This window comes from Mustela putorius, unplaced genomic scaffold (genome assembly GCF_011764305.1).
Source record: "Mustela putorius furo isolate JIRA1106 unplaced genomic scaffold, ASM1176430v1.1 tig00003869_pilon_pilon_pilon, whole genome shotgun sequence".
Lineage (NCBI taxonomy): Eukaryota > Metazoa > Chordata > Mammalia > Carnivora > Mustelidae > Mustela > Mustela putorius.
The window spans coordinates 13,174,796-13,200,575 of NW_025422021.1; the positions used below are offsets into that span (position 1 = coordinate 13,174,796).

Sequence of the window (25,780 nt, forward strand, 5' to 3'; positions counted from 1 at the left end):
TTTCTTATTTCTCTTGACCTGCTGTTCCCTCTCTAGTCATCTCTCCCTTTCTTCCTACTTTCCTTCCTTGTGTTTAGAGGAACCAAATTAGCTGTGATTTGTAGGTTATTTTGGAGAATAAAGCTCTAGGTATTTATTTTACCTAATGGTCGTTTGGGAGAATAGTTTAATTATCTCCTAATAGTTTCATTATCTGACATAGGCTTCTCTTATACTTTTAAAATGAAACTATAATATAATATAATGTAAGGCCTCTGAGGACTTATTTTCACTAGCAGGGTTCCCCCCTTTTAATTGAGTTTTTAAAAATTCAAAAAACATTTTTTGTATTGTTTTTCCTAATCTCTGTAATTGTGTTGATACTTTTGTAAGCCTTGTTTATTGTAGAAAAACAATTATACCAGGTTGAAGATGTCAACTTAAAAAGCTTGAAGCTATAATGTGTGCTCTCTTTATTATAGAAATGAAAATATTTTTCCATGCTTTTTGAACAAAAGAAATTTCTAATCAGTAAGTTAATTATTCATATCCCAGCTCATTTATCATATATGGTAACAAATAGCATTTGGCTGTTTCTCATAGGATCTTTTATACCAAGGGTATAGCATTTAAAACAAGCCAACTTCACTGACTGTGATATTATTTTGAGCATTTCAGGTCACCAACATTAAATTTCATACTGCTGTGTTTGTCCCTTGCCACTATTTATTTATTTGACAGAGAGCCACAAATTATTTTTGTAGAATTTGGTGTTTGTGTTTAACAAAGTATAGTCCAACTGAAGGCAGAATTAGGAATGGGAAATTTTTAGACATTTTAAAGACATACATTTTTAAGAAATTAGAGAAAGGCTATTATGTATGCAAAACTATTTTTATAGCTCTAAAATTACATTAGCTGGAAATATGTATGATTTGATCACAGAAAACATTTTTCATTTTGGAACCTCAAACTTAAAAGTCATAGTGGATTCGGATAATAAATGGCACTAATTGAATTTACTTTTCAGTGTTTTTATACATTTGTTAGAAATGGCTTGCTAAAATAGTTAACACCTCACTTTTTTCCCAAAGAGTAAACAGAAATGAATATTGCAGGGACACACGTTTCTGGCCTACATGTTCAGTAACAAAGAGACCCAGCACATACTCATTTTCAGAGTAGGAGAAAATGGGGAAAAACATGCTGATATCGAATACAACTTCAGTTACATATTGTTTACTTTTTTACACCTCACTTTTGCCGTGCACATGGACTTCTGGAAAATGTTGTTGGCCTGGGCTGAGACAGATGATTTTGTTCTTTCCTCTGTTATCTTCTTTATTTTGGCTTGGTTATTTCCACAATTAATTAGCTGCTGTGGAAACAGAAGGACTGTGGAATCCTGGGGGAGAAGGTCGGAGAGTGTCCGGCAGGGCTCCCCCTGCCCCTGCAGGAGGGCTGTTCCCTGGCAGAGACCCAGGCTGATGACAGTAGTCGTGTTCCTCCTCCCAGCTCCCCGCCCCCGGTGTGGGACAGGGGACACCACAGAAAATAAAAAGACGTGTTTGACCTCACATTCTCATCGTTGGGTGATGAAGCCAAATAGAGCAGCTGTGCTGAGACTTGGCCTGGAGGTTTCCAGCAACATCCGTTGGCTGATGAGAAAATTTCTTCCTCCTTCTGTTTTTAATGAAGTCTTCAACTTTACTTTTTCCAGTGCTCCCAATTGTAGTCAATCAAAAGACCAAATAGCAGTTATTGATAGCTGAATCTGATTCGGATCCCAGGAGGGCCAATGGGAAATCTTCTAGAGCCCATAGGGCATCCTTATTCCTGTTTGCTGAAGAACTTTGCAGCCAACTCTGGAAGAAATTGGCTCCTCCCTATTTGGGTTTTTCTTATAGAATTTCAGCATCAGCAATTTTATTCTCTGAGTTATTTTCCCCTCCTTGTTCTTTTGAAGAAAAGAAATGGATCAGTGGCTTCTTACACTTCCCAGCAAGATTCTTCCATTTCCTTTGGACAGTTTTTGGGGAATGCCCATCTTTGTGACATCATCACCAAGCCGTAGGCCCAGGGATGTACGCTCTATTCCGCCAGCAAACTGACACTTACCATTGTGATTATCCTGCTGATTTCGAGACATTTTCCTGCCCTCCAACTCCCATGACACTCTACCTTTTACAACCGCTCTCTCTAGTTTTAAATACTTCTCTATGTATGCTGATTAAGGCTCTCACAAATTTAGGCTCCCTTTCTCCTATTTTTTAACGATATTTCCCCATCTTCTAAATATCTAGACTTCCCATTTCTTTTCTTTTCTTTTTTTTTAAAGATTTTATTTATTTATTTGACAGACAGATCACAAGTCGACAGAGAGGCAGGCAGGGACAGAGAGAGGAGGAAGCAGGCTCCCCGCTGAGCAGAGAGCCCAATGCAGGGCTCGATCCCAGGACGCTGGGATCATGACCTGAGCTGAAGGCAGAGGCTTAACCCACTGAGCCACCCAGGCGCCCCTAGACTTCCCATTTCTAATCCTGCCTTCAATGGACTGTACTTGGATAAAACAAGTCATAGGAAAGCAACTGCAAAACTAAATGACAAGGAACATTGGTTGATTCGTTGGTAAGGTGTATAAGTCGAAATATTTGACTTCTTCTGTCTTGAGGAGGTTTCTCCCTCTTGATAATCTTATTCCAAAAGAGGCAAGAGTTTGCTGCACATAAGATGTATAATTTATTTATAATTAAAATGCCTCCTAATGACATTTTCAGGATTGAAAATGACAGTCCAAAGAAATCCATCTCTCTTATAAGAACTTTGTCAGTCTTCCATTTTGGTGGCTGACATTTGGTATCATTGAGGCTTATGGTTTTGATTTTTGTTTTAATTCTGCCACTTACAGTATTGGGCTATTTATGAATAGGGATTAGGTTACCCTTCATTATGATGCTGATGTTATGGAATTGCAAGCTGAGAATAACTTTCTAAAAGTGTTTTTTTTTTTTTTTTTAAGGTTTTATTTATTTATTTGACAGAGATCACAAATAGGCACAGAGGAAGGCAGAGAGAGAGGAGGAAGCAGGCTCCCTGCTGAGCGGACCCTGGGATCATGACCTGAGCTGAAGGCAGAGGCTTAACCCACTGAGCCACCCAGGCGCCCCACTGAAAATGTTTTTATTTGACACGGTTATCCTCATCATTTAAAGAATTCTTTAAATGCCAGCAGGATGTTTGCATACACTTTAAAGATGTATCTGGTTATCTCTTGCATTTGGAAATTGCAACTCTTGATAAATACAGTAGTATTTATAAATCACATATTTTTTCCTTTTTAGATTAAGTTTCAGCGTGGCTGTGTGCCTTTCTCTCAGTGTTTCATTGAAGGAATGACGCATCTCTCAGCCCTGAGCTCGAAAACAGTGGTTCTCAACTTTGGCCAAACATTAGACTCACCTGGGAGCTTTTGAAAGATTTGACTCCCAGCCTGTTCTCCTAAATCAATTTATACCAGCATCTCTGGGGCTAGGATCCACTGTGGTTTTTGTTTGTTTGTTTGTTTGTTTGTTTTTTTAAAGCTCCCCAGGTGACTTCAATGCGCAAGCAAGGTTGAAAACCACTGCTAGAGAATAAAGTTACAAATGGCATCTCCTCAGATTTAACCACAAGTGATGTTGAAGGTTGAGAGGTTTAATTCCTAACTAAAGCCCAGGAGGGTATTTTACCACTGATATTAGATAAAAAAGAATCTACTTAGGATTTACATAAGCTGTGAAAATATGCTAATTTGGTTAAGTATAGTCGAATATTTTGAATTCAGAAGCTATTGAAACTGTTTCCTTTCCCTAATGAAATTTCTTTCCTGTCAGTGCTTTGTGAATCTCTCCTCGTTTTAGGGACAAAAGAAACTAGGCTTGAACTTTTCCTCATTCATCGATCTCCAGACTTTTTTCTATGCTTTGTGATTTTTTTATTTTTATTTTTTAAAGATTTTATTTGTTAAGTAATCGCTACACCCCCGGTGTGGGGCTGGAACTTAGGACTCTGAGATCAAGAGTTGCAGGCTCTTCCTACCTAACCATCCAGGCAGCCCTGTGCCTTGTGTTTTGAACCCTTTGCATAAGGGTATGGTTAGACTCCTTATCCCAGAAGGGTTTGAGACAGTGTATCATCATCGCACCTGAAATATGACAGGGTGGGATAAATTTAATACAGGGTGAAATACTTAGGAGAACCCCAGGTGGAGACAACGTAGAGTCAGAAATAAAGCCACAAGTTCATGGCCCAGTGACAGGTACACACGTTGCAGAAGCTCTTAGAGCCAGCAGGATGCACAGGTGCCTTCTGTGATGTTTCCGTAGGAAAAGGTGAGCGCTACTGCCCTTGGCTGTCTCTGCCACTTTGTCTCTGCCACTTAGTCAGTAACTGAGGACACTTGAGAGAGAGAAATGATCCTGTCACCCTCGAAGAAGGGACTGAGACAAGGAGAGCCTGGCTTCTAGCATTTGTGTTATGTGCTAGGCATTTTGCATAGCTCTTATTTCACTTCTTTCACAAAAATCCCATGCAAATGTCATTAGTAATCTCCTTTTACTAAAGGAGGCTGCGGCTACGAGATAACCTGTGCGGGTAATGGGGCTGGCCAGTGGCTCAGCCACACTTCCCAGCCAGCCTTCCTGGTCTTTGAGTGTAGCCCTTCTTTAAGTGGCTTCTGCTGGGTCCCACCCCTGTTAATCCCAGTTCTTGCTTGTCTGCTACTATTTGTAGGAGAAACTTTTTTTTTTTTTAAAGATTTATTTATTTGACAGAGAGAAATCACAAGCAGGCAGAGAGGCAGCCAGAGAGAGAGAGAGAGAGGGAAGCAGGCTCCCTGCTGAGCAGAGAGCCCGATGCGGGACTCGATCCCAGGACCCCAAGATCATGACCTGAGCCGAAGGCAGAGGCTTAATCCACTGAGCCGCCCCTGTAGGAGAAACTTTTTAAAAAGGTTTTTTTTTTTGGTGGTGGTAGGGGGAACAGAGGCTGTATAGAAGTATTAGAAAATACCTACCAACATATGTAAGCGCCCTTTATTTTAATTTTTTCGGTTTTTCGTTTTTTTGGTAGGTTTTTTTTTTTTTTTTCCCCTCCCAAGCAATCCGATTTCCAGGATATTCTGTGGTAGGAAACTCTGCGTTGTTTGTGTCTCTGCGCCCCGCCCCCAGCCTCCCAATCCTGGGGTATCCCACACAAGAGGCCTGTGGCATGCCCAGGTCGGCCAAATTTGGCCCGGCTGGCCCAGCAGCGGTGTGTGGGTGTCCCTGGTGGATCTGTCTTCCGCCCACTTGCCTCCCAGTGGAGGGATGCTGCTGTGGCTGCCGCTTGAGTTCTGGCAGATGGGAAGGACTTTCTCTTGCTCTCCCGTTTTAGGCCCGTTTTCCCACTCCTGTGAAATTTCATTTGTGATGTGTTTCAAAAGAAGCTGCCTGAGCAGATCCAGCTTCTCACAGGGGAGATTAAATCCTGAGTCTAGCTCGGTTGGGCTCTTGATGACGTGTCTGTGTCACTTCACGAGACTTCTGAGGGGGAGTGACTGTGTTCTAGTCCTTGACTGTAGTTTTGGCAAGTGTGTTGCCTGAACTGCAGAGTTCTTTGAAGTTCTTCTGACTTTGACTTCCCATCTTTCCCTCCCTTTGAATTTTTACCCTTTCCAGTAGTTGTGAAATTCAAACTGCTTTAATAAGAGTCTCTCTTCTTTCTGTCTTTGCTTCCTACCCCATTCTTTGGTCACACACAGCTAGGTGGTGTCTCTGGGCTCAGCTCCCCGACTCTGGCGGGGACCCCATCACCTTCTCAGCCACCAATGGAGATCCTTCCTTTCGTGCATCCTCCAACAAAGTGGGGAATTTACATTTACAGGAGAAACTTGTTTTTTTGGTCAGCGTTCTACAGTACTTTGCCACTCAGAGTCTGGTTTTTGGACCTAAAGGTTCAGTACTGTTCGCTGATAGAAATGCAGAATCTCAGGCCCCACCCCAGACTGACTGGGTCAGAATCTGCATTTTCACACAGCCCAGGTGATCAGTGTTAAGTTTGAGAAGCATTGCTTCAAATCTTGCATCTGTGGATTATGTCCTAGTTAAAGAAATAGAATAACAGAACCCATTTGTTCTGTGGAAAGAACTGGATAAATCTTTTTTTTTTTTTAAATCATGCCCATTTATTCATCTTTGGGCAATACTTTTGTCGTTTTTAGGGATAGGGAGAAATGAATATGTTTGGAAATAAATGGCTTTGCCTATGTTGTGAGTAAAGTTAAGGCATTGGAAAAAGCTTGGATAATTTCACTGATAAGAGACTGTTACCAAGGAAGGATTCAAATAGCAGGTATCATTATTATTTTGAAAAGAAATGGAAAACGTTCTGTGGAAAGAACATTTAGTTCAATAAATATTTCTATTTTCAAAATATAAAATATAAAAAATAATATGCATATGCAGTTAATCAACTCAGGCTGCTATAAGAAAAATTCCGGGGCACCTGGGTGGCTCAGTGGGTTAAAACCTCTGCCTTCGGCTTGGGTCGTGATCTCAGGGTCTTGGGATTGAGCCCCACATTGGTCTCTCTGCTCCGTGGGGAGCCTGCTTCCTCCTCTTTGTTTGCCTGCCTCTCTGCCTACTTGTGATCTCTATCAAATAAATAAAATCTTCAAAAAAATAAAAGAAAAAGAAAAATTCCATAGATCCGGTGGCTTATAAACAGCAGAAATGTATTTCTTACAGTTCTGGAGGCCGGAAGTCCAAAATCAGGATGCTGGCATGGTCTGGTGGGGGTCTTCTTCCGGCATAGACTTCTCTGTGCTTCTTCATGTGGCAGAAAGAGCAAGCTCATTCCTTGGGATCTCCTTTATAATGGCACAAATCTCATTCATGAGGGCTCCATCATTAAGACCCAGTCACCTCTCAAAGGCCCCATTTCCTCATACCATCAGCTTACAGAATTTGCAGGGGGCACGAACATTCAGACCACAGTGGAGATATAAATATATACAGTAAAAATTTGCATTCTCTCTTAAGACTGCTAAACAAAAGGCTTATATATAAACTAAAGTAAAGGTTAGATAGGCAGGTAGAACACCTCATTCTTTCTTCTCTAAGTGTATTTCTACACTGTTTGTGAAAATGCTATTTATCATGGGGGATCAGTGATTGCACAGGTCATACGCTGAGGCAGAGTGGCTGGGCTCTCTCCCTAAGGTAGGTTCCATCTTGGCTTTAAGCATTAGAGGCTCTACTGCATGGAGAGGCTTGTGCAGGAAATTAGATCGTGTAGAACTAGGGACATGGACCCCCTGCCCAGGCAGTGAAGAGGGACAGTGAGGGTGCATGGAAGGAGAATGTGGGTTAAGGGTGGTCAGACCTATGCAAGTCTGGCCTGAGGTTTCCCACCTCTTTTTCCATCTGCTCTTATGTTGCTCCTTGGGCTATATTAGAAGGGGCAGCATCTATGCCCCCCACCTCCTTTTTAAAAAAGATTTTATTTATTTATTTGAAAGAGAGAGAGAGAGAGTGTGTGTGTGTGTGAGTCTGAGCAGGGGGAGGGGCAGAGGGAGAGGCGTACTCCCCACTGAGCAGGGAACCTGACTCGGGGCTCAGTCCCAGAGTCCTGAGATCATGACCTGAGCTGAAGGCAGACACTTAACTGACTGAGCCTCCCAGGTGCCCCTGTATCCCTCTCCCCTTTTTTCATTTAAATCCTCAGGACCTGTAAATGTCCAGTACCTCTTTGACTCCAAATTTCAAAGTATTAGAATTTGATAAGTTGTATCCACAGGTTGCTTAAAGAGTTTCTTCCTAGGTTAATTAAAATAGTTTTTTTTCTCTCCCTGCCTCTATCCTCTATCCGTCTCCCCCTGTTCTTCCTTTTCCCTCTCTCCCCCGACCCTGCACACCAGTGCTCCCACACATACATGTGTGTACCCTCCCCACCACCACACACACACACACACACACACACAGTTTGCTCACTGCAATGTTGGAGACCTGATACTCTGGGTAGAGTAGATACACTGGGTAGAAAGTGATACCGGCCATCTATATGGAAAGCACATGAAAACCTGTTTTTCCAGACTCTGCCCCAGTTTTGCTTCCGTGCAGAAGAATTTCCTTTCATATAGGCATTGATTATTCATTGGTTACTTATTGTTCACTTTGATTAATGATTTAACAGTTTGGAGTTAGAAAGCTAGACAAGCATTCATTTGCATCGGACATAAAATGGCAGGAAGGCAGAGCACGCATACTTTCAGGAAACATTGTCTTTTCTGTGAGTGAGGGGGGCATCTGTATAGAGAGGCCCCTAACTAATGCTTCAGGCCTCCCAAGTGAACCGTCCGTCCCCACAGTGAGCAGCTGGTCATGACTTCAGCTAGGACTGGTCTGAGCATTGTTCCATTTCTCCTTCAGAGGCGTCTTGTGGTATCAAAACCTAACACCAGAAACAGATGGAAACTGGCCCTTAGGTTTCAGCTCTTGTTCAAAGGATAGGAGTAGCTGAGTTGAAGTGTGTCAGACTGAGAAAACCTGTAATTAGTTAAATTAGGGAAATGATGAAGGGAAAGTGTTGCTATATAATGAAGATGGAAAACTTAGTGATTCTCTTCTCTATTTGTCCTTGGTAAAAGACACTTGTAACACATATACAAACCTTAGTACATATGTTTATATACGTCATGGTATTTTGGCCAAGTTATCTGACATCTAGGGTCTTGGCTATTTGAGTATCAGGTAGGACTGGATATGCAAAGATCGCAGCTCCAGTTGGAATATTCTGGCCAGGAAATTAGATGTGAATTCAAAGTTAACTAGATGCTCATTATTGAAAATATCTGTAAGATGCATAAATACTTTTCTTTCATCATAAATACATAATAGCATAAATAAGATTTCTTTGATGACATGTCATTTTTTGTGGCTTTTGGACAGCACCTTGAAAGCCAGTTATGCTGGTCTGGTGCCTTTGATCAAGGGTTAGCATTTGACTGAAGCTTTATAGGAGAAATCTGGCAATAACTTAAAATGACACATCAAAACCAAGGGGAACTTGAGTATCTCAGGAAAATGTGGTTTATTGAAGTAGCCTATTTGTGTGATTTCAGAACTTTATTGTTTCATGTCTCTGTATGAAAGTTTATTTCTCTTTAGTAGTAGTGTTTCCTGCACTGTGACACACAAAGCATTGTTTAACTGCATTGCTAATATGGATTCAACTATGACAATTTATCGACTACAGGACTTCTCAGAGCCTTTGACAGTACCAATATTCCCTGTGACAGTTTTAGAGGGGGATGTAGGACTTGACATTTCCCAAGCTTCTCACTTTGCAGGTCTCCTTCCCTTTTTTGTTTTTGTTTTTTCTTGATGGACTATCAACCATGAAATGCACTTTAGACCATTATGCTCTAGATTTTCATATGTATTTGCTCATTTGCAACATCACAGAAGTCCTGAGAGATAGAAATAGTTTTGGATGAGGGAGGAGCTAAGGCCCACAGGAGTTGAGGCTGGCTGTGGGACCCAGTCCCTAAGGACTCACTGGGTCTTGTCTCTCTCCATCGAGGCCTTCAGTGCAGGTAGAAGGTACTCAGTCCTATGTGGCAGGGCTCTCTGCCGCATAGTTGGGGGTGATCTGGGTGATAGGCCCTTTGGAACTTTTTTTGTCCTGTTCTGCAGGTCCACAGTGGCTCTCTGGTTTCTCAGTCCACAGGGTTCTATGATCTCCTATGGAAGCCTGTCTCAATTCCAGCACATTGATGATGAGGGTGAATTCGTTAGTTCTCATGTAACTTTGTTGAGCTAAAGGGTTAGGTAGCTCCCCAGGTATGCTTTTAAGTAGAAAAGGTGCCCAGGTTCTCAGGTGTGGTTTCCCTTCTCTTTCGTTTCCTGATTTTTACCCCATGGTACTATGTCATGTTTTTTGCTTTTTTGTTTTTTTTGTTTTTTTTTTTTATAGAAAGAAATTCAAGCCATGAGTCAGTGCAGCCATCCCAATGTAGTGACCTATTACACCTCTTTTGTGGTAAAAGATGAACTTTGGCTGGTCATGAAATTACTAAGTGGAGGTAAGTAGGTTTTGTTATTTGCTTGTTCTTGTTCTTTTTTTCCTTTTGTGCGAGCCAGCCTATTGAATAAGACCTTAAATTTGGTCCCCTCCCTTTTGTATTTAAAAAGATTTGCTTGTTTATCATTTACCTAGAGAATAAAGCCCAGATTTCACTGCCTCAACTATCTGTGCCTTTTTACACCTGGACTCCGTGGTGTGGGGTGGGGGGGCTCCCTACGCACATTCTGCGGCCACCGTTTCCCCACCTCAGGGGCACGGCTCCGCGGACCTAGATGTCTGTCCTTCCTTCCCCAGGGGCTGAAGTCTGAAGGGGTCACGTGCTCTCTGCAGCCTCCCCACTCTCTTCAGAAATGTTAACCCGTTCTTCCTCTTTAAATTCTTTTTTTAATATCATTCAAGTCCTTACCACATCGCAGTGTAATGAATTATTCTGGTGCTGTTCATTCCGAGTCTGTGATGAGGGAACCGTTCTAGAGCTGGGCTCTCCAGTTTCTACCAGGCACGTGGGGTCCTCGAATCCTTGATGTGGGGCTGGTGTTCCTGAGGCACCGATTTTCTATTCCGTTTTAATCAGCTTCCATTTAAATAACTGCAGATGACCCGTGGCTGCGGTGTTGGACGGTGCTGATGTAGGACTGGCGGGGGGAGCGCGAGTTCTCCTGTGCTTCTCAGTTCCTGAACCCGGCACCCAGTGGGGGCTCATAAATACTGCTTCAGTTGAAATGGAGAAGAACTTTCCGCATGCTAACTTACTGACTGGTGGTGTTCTTCCGAAGTGGCACCATTTCCATCCTATATCTGCCTTTGAAAAGGCAGAGGAACTTTCCTTCTGACCTTAGGTCACTGAAGTTATGAAAGCCACTGACAATTTACCTTACAAGGCACTTCAACAGTCCCATATTTTTTCTTTTAATCTTTTAACCTCACTAGTTGATAGAGAATGGTAATGAGAACCATCAACTTTCTTGAACACTTCCTCTCTGGCTAGATCCAACTCAAGGCCATTTACCTACCTTGTTTCATTGAATCTGGACAGCATCCTTGAATGGCAGATGTCACCATCCCAGCCTTTCGGAAAGTTCCCCAAAGCTGAGGAGAGTTAGGCAGCTCGCCCAAGGTCACCTACATAGGAGTTGTTAGCACTGGAAAGAAGTGGTGCTGGGTCCTGTTGACTTAAAAGCTATGCGATGCTGCAAGAATTATCACCTTCATTTTACAAACACGGAAATGGAAGTTTAGAGAGCCCAAGTGGTTTTCTTTGTAACACCCAGCAAACCCCCACCTCTCACTTCTTCTGCATCTTTCCCAGACATGAAGTATGGTTTAGGAGCAGAGGAGAATGTTCTGCAGTGCCTGGATGAAGCCCAGACTGGTACTGCAGACTTAATATTGTAGAGCCCATTTTAATCTGCAGACCTAGTTCCAGGGAAGGCTGACTGGGGTGGGGAGGGGGCATCTTATTATTATTATTTTTTTAATTTAAAAAAAAAAAAAAACTCTTGGATCCAGCAGAGGCCCAGAACCAAGCAGACAAAAATGCTGTAATTGCCTTGGGTCTGCTAGTGCAGGTCTCCACAGGGAACCTGGGAGAGTGGCTTCCGGGTCTGTTCCCAGTCTCGTCAATCCCATTAGTCATTGTTTCCTTGAGTGTCTACTTTGGTTTTTAATTAAACATGAAAAGAAAGAAATGAGGGGAAAAAAGAAAAAGTCTGCCAGTTGGAGCCAGACTGCGGTGTCTTGAGTGTCCGGACTGCCCCTGGGGTCTGTGAGGCCCGTTTTGGTAGGAAGATGACTTTCACTGAGCCTCTTCTTGCGGGGTAACAGCCCCCCACCCCCACTCGGTGGAGACCGAAAAGTTCTGATGACCAGGGACTGTGGGCATCCCCAAGCTGAGGATTTTACTTCCTGTGTTTGTTTTGATCCCAATTAACCTTTTATAAGCTTGAAGATATCCCCTAACCCCTTGACTGAGGACTTGAAAGAAAATGTCATTGTCTTTTTAAAAGAATCCAATTCAGTCAGTCTCCCCGGGCTGTAGGTAAGAACAGGTTTTAAACGGGTTCCCACAGGTCCCAGAGACCTGGGCAAATTTGGACTCTTGCTCATTTTACTTTCAGCAGGCCAGGAGCATATATACACCTGGTAGGGTATATCCTCACGAGATAAAAATGAAACATTTTTTGGAAGTCTTGTTTTCTAGATTATTAACACATTTTAAGATCAATGAATAAGTAGATGCTTCTCTGAGGGGGAATATGCATTTGTTTTCTTTTACAATATTTTATCACATTAAATCTCTTCATGAGGAGCAGGCAGCTAGTCTAGTGTAGTAATACCCGATGGGGAAACTCAATTCTCTCAGTTAATCATAGGGAGCCTGCAGCCAGATTCAGGTCCTGAGGTAAGCCATTTGTTAACTCTTCAGAAATGTTGAACCCCCAGGTAATGATGGCTTTTAAAATGACCAGGAGGTTTGGAATATTAATTCATATGTGTTGAAACATGAGCTCACAGTGCCAAGGATACTAATTTGTTTATGGTAAGAAAGTACTGTGTATTTATTTCATGAGGAAAGTCAGCCCATTAGCCATCAAGTAAATGAAAATGAAGATTGCCTAGAGTCACGGAAGGGAAACTCCTGGTTATAAGACGGGGTCCAGCGGCAACATACTTTTCCCCCCTCCCACCTATGTTCTAGATGTCCAGGAAGATTGGAACTTCTCCCTCTTGTTAGTTCATGGCTGTTTGCTCCCTCGGCCTTTTCCTCCTTTGTTTTTCACTTCAAACATTTCGAACCCTATTTTGAGCCTGTCACCAGTTGTGTGTATGTGTAGGAGAAAGGAATTACCCTGAGATGACCCTGAATAGTCTTGTGGCTCCTAACCCAGAATTCTTCTCACGTTGGAAATGTTCTCACAGACTTGGATATAGGGTTTCTGGTCTGGGGCCATCATGCAGCTGTATGCTTTGGGGGGAATTGTGTGAAATTAAACATTGTGACACTTCCACTTAATTTTCTGAATAGTGGAGCCCAGTTGAGAAAGCTAACGAAGATGCTTACACAAAGTTTTCACTTCTTCTGTCTAGGCTCCATGTTGGATATCATAAAATACATCGTCAACAGAGGGGAGCATAAGAATGGAGTTCTGGAAGAGGCAATAATAGCAACAATTCTTAAAGAGGTTTTGGAAGGCTTAGACTATCTACACAGAAATGGTCAGATTCACAGGTAGGATTTCTGCAAAGATATTTAAATTCAGCCATTTATATCTTTCGCTCTAGCTTGTAAAGGATATTAAGGAAATATGTATTACAGGTAGGTATCAACATTATTTCCAAGTTATGCCGAATAGATGTGGAAAAAGTACTGAAGAAAGAAGCCGGTGAATACATTTTGATAAAATATATTAGTATCCTCAGGATTGGCTTATCTGCTCTCACTGAAATAGAAGCAGAACATAAAAAGTACCGAGTGAACTCATTAAAAAAAATCAGTTAACATGCTCTTCTTGAAGTAGGATCAATTGAACAGGATAGCATCTCTGCCTTTCTAATGTAGGCAGAACTGTTCCAGACATTGTAATATGTTCATTACTTTTGGCATGGTGGTGTGAAGAAAGGAGGGAGAACTAATTTCATCTTCTTTTGTGCCATGAAATGCTAATTTTTTTCAATAGCCAAACAGCCAAGAATGTGAGTGTTTGATGTTTCAAAAGGGTTCCTGTTACTTGGGCCCTTAGGAATAGCTGCAAGTAAATAACCATTTATTGGTAACACTGACATTGTAGTTCTTCTGCCTTGAGCACTATGTGGCTTATATGTTTAAGGATATCCGCCATGTGTTTCAGTAGTTAGAAAAAAAAAATCACCTTAGATATCAAACTTGTCAATTGTCATTTTTCTTTTGAAGTGTTAAGACTTTTGTATGGTAAAGAAATATAGAATATTGTAATTAGCAATTTATAATGAGTATCTCCCCAAAGGAGAGACTGATCCAATCCATTGCTTAAGAAGCTAGTGGGATTAATTTGGAATTGCACCACAGACATATTTGAGTGGAAGTAGAACAGCTTTACCTGGAATTATCAGCTTTTATTCTCTATAAAATGATAGCATGGTGAGCTAATGGGCAATCTCTAACTCTGTAACATAAAGAATGTACTCACTAGTGATTTAATTCAATTTGGATAATGATTCCTATAAAATATTTGCTACTAAAATCCTTACCATCTCCCAGGAGCAAAGTATAAAATCACGATTTATCCCTGTTACTCCAAAAATCTGTGATATAATTTTAATATTTATAAAATGTTAATTATGTAAAACAGCTACATTATATGATATGTTTTTAACTATCTCTGAATGAATTAATGCAATATAATGTCTGTGTTCCATAATTCATTCTCCATTTTTTTTTTCTTCTAACAGGGATTTGAAAGCTGGTAATATTCTTCTGGGTGAGGATGGCTCGGTACAAATAGCAGGTAAAGTGGATATAAATAAAAATTCTTCTGACAGAAATATTACGGTTTCAAGGAATATCATTATTATCATTTCAAAGAATATCATTCATTATCATTCCAAATAAATAATGAGTGAATGAATAAATGAATGAATGAATAAATTCCTGTAATCTATTTTAAGAATGCATCTGGGGGCGCCTGGGTGACTCAGTGGGTTAAATCCTCTGCCTTCAGCTCAGGTCATGATCTCAGGGTCCTGGGATCGAGCCCCGCATTGGGCTCTTTGCTCAGCAGGGAGCCTGCTTCCCCTCTCTCTCTCTGCCTGCCTCTCTGCCTACTTGTGATCTCTGTCAAATAAATAAATAAAATCATTAAAAAAAAAAAAAGAATGTATCTGGGCTGCCCTGTTCAAGAATGTTTGGGTCTGGGGCAGAACATTTTTTCCAATTATTATTATTTTTTAAGAGTTATTGATTTATTTTAGAGAGAGAGAGAGTGGGGGAGGGGCAGAGGGAAAGGAGAGAGAAACTCAAGAGGACTCCCCACTGAGTGTAGAGCCCACTATGTGGGACTCAATCTCATGATGCGGAGATTATGACTTGAGCTAAAACCAAGAATTGGACACTTTACCAACTGAGCCACCCAGGCACCCCTCCTTTTTCTCCCTATTATTTTGATAAATTTTGGCTAGATCATCCAATAAACAGCTATTTTAGAACATGGCCTTTTGATAAACACAATTTTACTCTCAGTTGTATTTTTTCTACCTTTCATGTTAAATAAAGGTGATATTTATATGATTGCAAGAAAAGCACTTTGGAGAGTTTTTCTGACAAGTTCGAAAGTTAAAACACTGCACCTTCTATTAGTTTAAGCCCTCCGATTTCTGAAGAGGTGCCTGGAAGCATTGTGAGCCCTTAAAGCTTATGGGTCATTCTGGTCCTGCACCTGCACGTGCATGGCTGTCCTCGGCAGTCAGCGTGCAGGTGCGGTGTGTGGCTGTAGAGTGAACGCACTAGACAGGTAGCCTCTGTGTGCAGACCTTCTCATTGTGTTGTTGTGCCGAGAGTAACTGCAAAGGCCTGGGATAACCTGTAGCCGTATCTGTATCCACTCTTTTGTTTCCCTCCATGTCCAGGTGGGCTTGCCTCCACCATCCTCTCAGCCATCTCTGCTTTTTGCATTTTCGACGGCACAGTCCTTCCTTGGCCTGCACTGTGCCCGTCATTGCAAGGCGTTGAGCCCTCTGGCTTCCAGGCGCTGAATGTTCCTAGCAACACGTCCTAGCAGCGTCCTTGGCATGACTCCCTCACGTGGCCTGTGTTGTTGAAGAGCACGAAGCTCGCCCCAGGCTTTCATCAGCCTGGTCTGCTGCTCTCTGAGTTGGAGCTGGAAGAGTCTCTCTTCCAGGATTTAGGGTTTAGGGCCTTTGCCCATCAAGTTCTTAGAGCAGAGTTGATCACAGACCTTGGGTCTAGTCTTATTTCTAGACAAATGCAAGGATCTGGGGTATTATTAGAAATGCGAGAGCTCAGCAGAAAACAAACACACCCCCAGCACAAAGGATAAGCCTTGAGTCATCTCTTTGATTCATTGTTTGTCCCTCTCTAGATGCCAGAGAACCTGTCAGGTGATGCCTCGCCCGTATGACAGGCAGAGTGCTGACCTTGGGCTCTGTATTGAGTTGGCTACATTCAAGGGGACTTTTATTGACTTCCCTTTAAAGGAGAGAAAAATATTTTAAAGACATAAAAGGAAAACGGGAGGGTTTGTTTCAAATCAAATGTTTTTTTCCCTGGAAAACTAATAATGAAAGTGTTATCCTTTATTTTTCCTCTCTTTGAAAAGATACATTGAGACAAATGCAGTCATTGGCTTGAGACCACTATGGAGACACTATGTATCAGTTAAACACAAGGCCTTGGAATCAAGCAGGCCTGGTTTCAGAACCACTGAGCGGTGTGGGAGGTGGTTGTGTCTGTAAGCCTCAGTTTCCCCATCTGTGAGATGGCGACGATAATGCCTGTCATTCGAAAAGACACACATATCCTTTGCATTGAAACTTAAGATTCAGGGTTCTGTAAGTGCTGTGTGTTCCTGGGAGTTGCAGAGTGTTCTAGATGGAGGAGAGAAGCCAACTTGCCATCAGGAGGTATTTCTATGTAGGCATTTTGTTAAATTATCTAAGGCTCCTTCAGAAGAAAGGAACTTACTGATCTTCAGGACTCTAGAGAATTGGTGTGAATTTTTAATTTTAAAGAAATAGACATATATATACTTAACTCTGTATTTTAAATTGTGTATTGTCTATTTTATGGAGGGTTTTCCAAATTGCGTAAGCTTCATGTCCTATGAAACAACTGCTGATATGGTTGTTACAGTAAGTAAATAAATGTGAGAGATGTTTGGTACATCCAAAAATGTGCAAGAGGCAGAGATATATGTTATAAACTTATTTATGGGAGCTCTGTTTGTGAATGCAATAGCTTAGAGACAATGTAGGTGGTAGGTGTCTCAGTTAAACATGGTAGATGGCCTCTTTGTGTGATGGGAGAGCCACCTGCTATAATGGAGAATGAAAAACCCGGTATACACTGAAGTGAAGAAAAAAATGTCCAGGCTACATGCTTAAGTGAATACAACAAGGTGATATAGAATGCATATAGCATGTCACCTCTTGTGAAAGAAATGGGGAGAAATAAGAATATCTCTCTATATTTATACAAAGAAACATTAGAAGGATAACAGGGAGGGGGACTGTGTAGTGTGTGCCCTTTACAGCAGTTTTGAATTTTGAATTGTGTAAAAGTATGACCTGGGGGGAAAAAAATGACAGGAAATGACTAAATAAATTTCATGAACTGCCAATTAGTCGAAGTCATTTTTCAATCTTTTAATGTAAAATTTTTCACATGTAGCCTAAAGAATGACAGAGTAGGAAGAACTCATGTACAGTACAGCCATCGCCTGACATCAGTAATAATCACTGATTCGTGTATCTTCCCCCTCTCTACTCTGGTGGCTTTTATTACTAACACTAAATTGTGTTCTTCAGTCATTTAAGTTAGTGACTTATATATACATACACCTTTTCTTTTCTTTGTTTTTTTGTTTTTTTTTTTTTTAAAGATTTCATTTGTTTGACAGAGAGAGAGAGAGAGAGAGAGAGAGCATGAGAAGGGGAACAGCAGGCAGAAGGAGAAGCAGACTCCCTGCCAAGCAGCGAGCCTGATGCAGGACTTGATTCCAGGACCATGACCTGAGCTGAAGGCAGATGCTTAAGTGACTGAGCCACCCAGGCGCCCCAACATATCTTTTTCTTACTCTAAGGATTCAACCTTACCCCACAGGCTAGGAGCATTTAGAAGAAAAAAAAAATGCTTCAGCTAAACAAGTGACAACTGAAAACATTTGCAGACAGAAGCTTTAAGCTCTCCTACCTCCAAGTGCTCAAGTTCAGGGTGCGAGGTCTCGGATGAACTGGCACGGTGGAAATTCCCAGGGCATCACTCAAGCTCTGTGACCTTGGTCAGTCTACTCAGCTTCTTCTTTCTTTTTTTTTTTTTTTTAATTTTTTTTTTAAGATTTTTATTTATTATTTGACAGAGATCACAAGGAGGCAGAGAGGCAGGCAGAGAGAGAGGAGGAAGCAGGCTCCTTGCTGAGCAGAGAGCCCGATGTGGGGCTTGATCCTAGGACCCTGGGACCATGATCTGAGCCAAAGACAGAGGCTTTAACCCACTGAGCCACCCAGGTGCCCCAGGCTACTCAGCTTCTCTAAGACTCCGTTTCCTTAAAGAGGGATACAGATATCATTCCCGTCATCTCTTTTTGTGAAGTTGAACATGGCTCTTCCCATCCAAGGTGGTAACAGTTGGCGGGGCGTGGGGGGAGACGGCACATGGTAGGCCCACAGCAGCTGCTGTGGTACTTGTGTTACCCTCCTTACTATCCCTGCCGTGACTGCTTTCTCTGAGACTGACCCTACCCTGCACCGCCAGCAGATCATAAGTACCTCAATTTAGTCTTGCAAAGGGTTCAGCTCTGAGGGGCTTTTATGAGTTATAAAAAGCTAATGCTTATTAATTATGGAACCTGGAAGTTAACTTGTCATTAATCTTGCTCTCAGCTGATAAGGAAGTACGAGTAATTTTCTCTCTCTGTTGATGAAATGATCATTGCTCACCAAGAGGGTCAGAATAGCAGTGAACTGCCTTTGAAATGGAAAGGCAGGTCAACTGTTGCCTTATTCTGCCACTTGGGGCTTTGCCAGTGACTTCATCTATTACTCGTGTCAGATTAAGGACCTGAGCTCTTTCTCTGGGCCTTCTGTAGCACACTGGCCTTTTCTTTTTCTCCGCTGGCATCCCCTGAAAAAGGATTTCCTGACTGTTGCTCCCTGTTGCGGGCCTTGGGTTCCTTCTCACCGACGGTGTGGTGCTGAGTGGCAGCTGTAGGCGCTTGCACCGCAGGGGCTGCTGGGTTCAGAAGGGGAAGTGTGGGAAATCCAGCCCTGGGCTGTGGTGAGGTTTAGATGAGTCTGTGTGTGAAGTGCTGGTGCCTGGTGCCTAGTGGAGACCTTGTGTGCCGCCATTCTGGACTCTCCCTGGCACCCCTTCTGTGTGTGTGACTTCCTGCGTGGGCCATGCCATGAACTGAAATGACTGCTTCCCAGATATGTAATGATGGGCTAACAGGCATTTATTTATTTATTCATTTATTTATTTATTTTTGAGACCGAGAGAGAGAGTAAGCAATTGCAAATGGTGGGGGAGGGACCGAGAGAGAGAGAGAGAGAGAGAGAGAGAGAATCTCAAGCAGACTCCGCATCCAGCACGGAGCCCGACATGGGGCTGAATCTCATGACCCTGAGATCAGGAACTGAGCTGAAATCAAAGGTTGGTCACTGAACAGACTGAGAAACCCAGGCCCCCCCTAATTTAATAAATATTTAAATTGTATAGTTTCTACATCTCTGGGGCTCTGGCTTTCTAGAATTCATATTTAATTTTTCCATATTCTCTGACCTGAGCATGACATTGAATTCTTACGTTACTTAAAATTATTGTTATTATTATTATTCTTGGTTTTAACTATAAAATAAGGTTATTGCTTTAAGAAAACATATGTAATGCTTCCTTGGAACAGACAGATGATGCTGCTGTCCCTGTTTTCTAGGAGTTTGACTCTCTTGGCCAGACAGTTGGTTACTGCCTGAACAAAAACGGGGACCACGAGTCTTTGGGTCTTTTGCTGCCGTCTTAGTCTGCTGGGTGAAGTAGGGGAGGTGTGTGGGAGAGCTGAAAGCTACGTATTAAATTTGGGTAGATGATACATTGCTTTTGTTCAGGCTATTTGTGCCCTTTCTCTTTATATCTTCATGTACTTTAGGCCCTATTTTTTGAAAAAATTTAAGCAGGGGATAAGTTTGCATTTATTTCTTTGTAATATTTGTTTATCTTGGGAATATTATGAGCATTGTTTTTCAAAAGAGTATTTGTGCTGCTTTAATAGAAAACACGATAATTTTTATTTAAATCACTCAACCATTTATATATTTCCTTTCTCAGAACTTTTTGTTAGAAAAGGGCAAAATTAAAGGGGTGTCTGGGTGGCTCAGTCAGTTAAGCATCTGCTTTCAGCTCAGGGGCCTGGGATCGAGCCCCTTGTCATGTTCTCTGCTCAGCGGGGATCCTGTTTCTTCCTCTCCCTCTGCCTGTGGCTCTGCCTGTTCGTGCGCGTGCGTGCACACGCTCTCTCTCTGTCAAAGAAATAAAATCTTAAAAAAAAAAAAAAAAGAAAAGAAAAGAGGAAATTAAGATTCAGACCATGAGAAACTCTCATCTTATAGAGCTGACCAGTGTGGTGAGTAAGGCAAATATGCTTGGTTCTGTTTCTAAAAGTACAGATTCCATGGGAATTATATACATTTCCATTGGCTGGGGCTATAAAATCAGTAACTGTTTGTATCGAGTGCTTCCTGTGTTTCAGGCCCTCTTCTGTGTGCTGAGCACATTGTGATTCATTCACCGCAGCCCTGTAAATGTGCCCATTTTGCAGAGGAGAAACTAAAGTATGGAGAGGGGAAGTAAGTCGCCCAGGCCACAAGTAGGCTTCAGATTCCAGGACCTGGCTGCAGAGCCTGTGACCCCATGTCTGGAATTTCTAGGAAGACAGCCCTAAATCTGTGTATAAGTGATCCCAGTTTTGGATGGAAGATGAGTAGCAGTCACTAGCTCTTCCACACCTCTGCATTCCATTTGGAAGCCAGGGAACATATTCTGCACATTTTCCTTCTCTGCTCCTTCAATTTGGGACATAAGACTCTGGTGAGGTTCTAGGGCATTGAAGAAGCTATCATCTTGGGTGTCATTTGGTATCAAATTAAGCAGAGCAGTGACACCACACTGGAAAAATTCAGGTTTCATGTAATCAATTAAAACTTGAGGCCTGCCTACTTAGAGTTTAAAAGAAAATGCTTTACTTCTTATATTTTCTGTGCTCAGAGAACCTGGATGTGTGACTTCCTGGTAATGAACTTGGACAGGTTGCCTTGGTTAATGTAAGGGTGTTTGCTACGGAACGTGATAGAAGGAGTGGCTATTTAAAAGTCATGCTCTTCCCACGGCCTAGCGTTTTATTTTCCAATCTGATGTTCTGTCATATTGTCAGGAAGAGCTTAGATCTTTGTCTGGCAAGTGACTAAGCCTGTTTGTCTGGAATTAATGAGAGGCACTATTCTAAGCAGAAATTCATATATAACAGGTCACTTTGGGGTGGTCACTGCAAATATGTTTATCCTAGGGTTCTTTTAAATAGTGACCGCTTTTAATATACTACTAAAATGTTGATTTCAGAACATTTGCTTTCTGAAGAACTTTTTAGAAGCATACCACTGCATTATGTCAGGTCGATTTTATGGTCATTTTCTTACTTTTGGCTTTTAACTGTGAGCGTGTGTGTGTGTGTGTGTGTGTGTGTGAATGTGAATTTCCATTCCTAGTTTTTCATAAAAAATTTGGTACTGAGCTAAGTCAGTTTAATACTTTAGAAGTCTAGAAAGTTATCATTACATCTATCTCAATGTATCTGAGACCATCCAAATGAAGCTTATGTATCCCTTAGGTTTTTTAGTGTCTAAGGCATATTGATATAACTTCGGGTAGTGTCTCTGTTTTTTGGGAGGGAGATTATATCCTTAGTCAGCCTTTGAGTACATCTTGAACTTCAGTCTGCCTCCTGGACAATTATGACTAAAACTTCTGCCAGGAACACATGTAACTAGATTTAACTTGCTTCCAGTACTCTGGTGTTATTCTCAAGGAGCCAGAGGAAGGTGCGTGTGGTGGAGCTGTCCTTTTTTTTTTTTTTTTGAGGGGGGGTAGAGTTTTTTTTTTAAAGATTTTATTTATTTATTTGACACAGAGAGAGAGATCACAAGTAGGCATAGAGGCAGACAGAAAGAGAGGGAGAAGCAGGCTCCCCACGAGCAGAGAGCCCGATTTGGGGCTCCATCCCAGGACCCTGGGATCATGACCTGAGCCGAAGGCAGAGGCTTTAACCCACTGAGCTACCCAGGTGCCCCTTGGGTAGAGTTTTTATTCCTATAGCTGCTAGGTTCTTTTGTTTTCCTTCTGTGCTCTGGCTCTGGTGAAATGCATTTCAGTGGGGGTTGGGGGAATGGGGTGGAACGAGTATTTTGCTAGGAGAGGCTGCTGCTTCAGGCAAGGTAAGATGGGCTCCCTGTGTACAGCAGCCTCTGATCTGTATCAGAAAGGTCTGAAGGCCCCTGGGGCATCTGAATCAGGAAATGGCAATGTCATTGTATTTGTGGGTGCTTTGGCCTAGAGCAGGCCTCTGACATCGGACAGCTGTGGTTTCACTCCTTCTAGCCCTGTGACCAAGTTATTTTAGCACTCTGTGCCTCAGTTTCCATATCCAAACTGTGGAAAAACACTGGAGGGTTAAAGGAATTAACACACTTTCCATTTTAGAATTAGGTAGCTCACATTGCTTTTGTATTGAAATGGGGGGTCCTTTAATTATTAGGAAGTTGAAGATCATGGGGAATAACCTAGGGAGGCGAGGGTGTAGGCCCTCTCTCTCCCTTTTTCTGTACCGCATTGATTACCCCCATATCCCCAGGGTGAAAAACATGCAATGCAGATCTGGCCATATAATTCCCTTGCATAAACTTTACAACTGTTGCTGGTGGAATAAGGCCCTTCATATGGCATATGAAGGCCCAGCCTATTTTTCCAGTTCCGTCCACCCGTGCTTTTCGGCTTCCTGCTGTAAGACAAGCTCTGTGTTAGGCAGCTACACATGAAATGATGAACACAGTCCAGGAAGAGCAAAGCAGTGCACATGAGTTAAGAACAGTGGCGTACTCCGAACATTGAGTACAAGAGCAAATGAAGATCTTGGGAGGGCATAAAGAGCTTTTTAGTGAACCAAAGCGTATGTTTTGACTTTCAGGAAGTTTATAATTATGTGAGTTATGGTTTAATGAATTATGCCAGAATTTTGATATATACTTTTTATTTGATATATACTTGTTTAAGTAAATAGGGACAGCAGATTAATGGAGCTCCTGGAAATTTGAGATCTTGACAGATCACATGGTAACATTTGGTGCCATCCCCAGCGCAAAGCAAGAATGCATTCAACTCCAGAAACCCAGTTTTCAACTCCATGTGTATATCATCAGCAAGACATACTTTAAGCAGCTTCCCATCCTTTAACAACTGCTAGCAGTTGTTTAAGCAACAACTTAAGGAAGTCTTACTGGGTGGACACGATGGGGGGATCCCTTTGCCTGTCCGCTGGTGTATTTCCCCAGCTGCGCACATTTAACTGCGTGGGGCACATGGTTGAGCTTTAAGGAGGAGAGTCTAGGAGGACATGGGTCCGATGGGGCTTGGTCTTCCTTCTTCCCTCCCTCCCTCCCTCCCCTTCTTTCCTTCCTCTTTCTCTTCCTTTCTTCCTTCCTGCCTTTAAGGGCCTGCAGTGTCATAATTAAATTTCATTTTATGTGTTCCCACAAGCTGCTGGGGTCTGGGAAAAACAGGAGTTGTTAGATGAAGAGCAGAGCAGTCCAACTCAGTTCTTTGCATGATCCTGTCTTCATTTATTTGGCTGCTTCCCAGGACCTGCATTTGTTATAGCAAAAAACGGCCCTTCCCTGGTGAAAAGGTGAACACCAGTTGTTTGGGTTTAATGCGCCTGAAGAGGTTGATTGGCAGATCTTTTTTTTAGGTTCTATTTATTTATTTGAGAGGGAGAGAGAGCACACAAGCAGGAGGAGGGGCAGAGGGAGGAACAAGCAGACTCCCCACTGAGCAGGGAGCCCCAATGCTAAACTTGATCCCAGGACCCCGAGATCATGACCTGAGCTGAAGGCAGACGCTTAACCAACTGAACCACCCAGGTGCCCTGGTTGGCAGATCTTTACTGAGCTTCTGCTCAGTAAACAGGCCTAACCCCCTGGGTGGATACAGTGGTCAGCAACAGGGACACTGTATCTAGTGGCCTAAGTTTACAGTTCAGGTAAAAACTATTAAACAGCTAACTATGGAATTTAATTTAAAAAAATTTGTCAGTGGAGAGAAATGCATATGCCTGGGGAACCTAGGTTATAACAAATGCATGTAGTCTAGTGTAATAGATTGTCAGGGGAATAACTCTTAAATGTGCATGTAAATAGGACTGATTTGGGGAAAGGTGTTCTTGATCGGTAACATTGGAAGTTACTACATATATCATACCATAGGTTAGAGATGGTAGGAAATCTGAAGAAAGTTAACATGTACTTACACTCTCTGGAATGTAAATTTAACACCTGAGTACGCAGGATACACTTGAAGGCACAGTAGCCAAGGACTCTCTAGCTTTCTGAGTCACTAACTTAGCCTAACTTAATCCTCAGCCAAGTCCTTTGCTGGCCATGGTTTCTATCACCTATAAAATGAGGTTCTTGGCCTCTCGAGCTTCCTTTTAACTCTTAAAGCTTGTATAATTTTAATACTGAAATGCTCTATTACCCCCATGCTCCCTAACAGAATTCCCTTCACACAGTGTTCCAGCTTCTTTTTTTTTTTTAAAGATTTTATTTATTATTTATTTGACACAGAGAGAGAGAGAGAGAGAGAGATCACAAGTAGGCAGAGGGACAGGCAGAGAGAGGGGGGAAGCAGGCTCCCCGCTGAGCAGAGAGTCCGATGCGGGACTCGATCCTAGGACCCTGAGACCATGACCTGAGCCAAAGGCAGAGGCTTAACCCACTGAGCCACCCAGGCGCCCCTCCTCGCTTCTTTTAATGGCCACTCTGTCCTTCCATGGCGTAGGCCAGGAATTGGTGTTCCCTGATCCTTCTCTTCCCCTCATACCTGTCCTGTCCAGTTTGTCAGCGGATCCTCTTGCTGACCATGTCTCATCACCTCCCCTGTCATCCTGGTCTTGGTCACCATCAGCTCCTGCCTGGGTTATTGAGGTGGTCTCCTAAGAGGTCCCCTTCTGTCGTTGCCCCTCTCTTCTCTATATGGCAGCCAGACTGATGCCATTAAAAGAAGTTGGCTTGTGTCACGCCCTTACACAAAGCCCTCCACTGCCTCCCCATCTCAGGTTGAAGTCACAACTCTTGTGGTCCACCTGGCCTTGCAAGATCTGGCCCCTAACATGGTCTCGTTGACCTCATCTCTTCCTTCATTTCCTCCCTCACTCCATTCCAATCAAACTGGCCTCCTTGCCATGCGTGTGTCTGCCTCAGGGCCTTTGCACCAGCTGCCCCATCCAAATAGTCTTTCTGATACCTCCTTCAGATCTTAGCTTACATGCCACATCTGTGAGGCTTCCATGGCCATTCTTTGGTAAATTGCAGACTCCTCTACCCTGGACTCCCTCTCTCCTGATCTCTCTTACTGCATGCATCAGTGTATACCGCGTTCATGCTGTCGAGGTGGGGTCCTAGGCTAGCAGTATCACCATCACCTTGGGAACCTGATAAAAACACACCTTCTGTGCTTTTCCATCCCTGGAGCTGCTGAATCTGAAACTTGGGGAGGAGTGGAGCCCAGCAGGGCGTATGTAAAGAAGCCCTCAGGTGATTGCAATGCTTGCTGAAGTCTGGGCAGGGCTGCTGTGTGTTGCACTTAGGAATTTTGCTTCCTGACCGTATTTACCTCTCCTTCCCGCTGCTGCCCCAGCTTAAAGGTCAGCTTCACGAAGGATGGGTT

At 42.6% G+C, this 25,780-nt stretch overlaps 1 protein-coding gene across 2 annotated transcripts in view; it reads left to right on the top strand.

The window, feature by feature from the left end:
- The window catches only part of STK39 (serine/threonine kinase 39), a 297,979-nt gene that overhangs the window by 64,546 nt on the left and 207,653 nt on the right, over positions 1-25,780 (top strand). For both annotated transcript variants that reach the window (XM_045066931.1, XM_045066932.1), the window contains exons 3-5: positions 9,973-10,081; positions 13,171-13,312; positions 14,512-14,567. In XM_045066931.1, the coding sequence (XP_044922866.1) occupies positions 9,973-10,081; positions 13,171-13,312; positions 14,512-14,567 (307 nt within the window). The remainder of the gene's footprint in view (positions 1-9,972; positions 10,082-13,170; positions 13,313-14,511; positions 14,568-25,780) is intronic.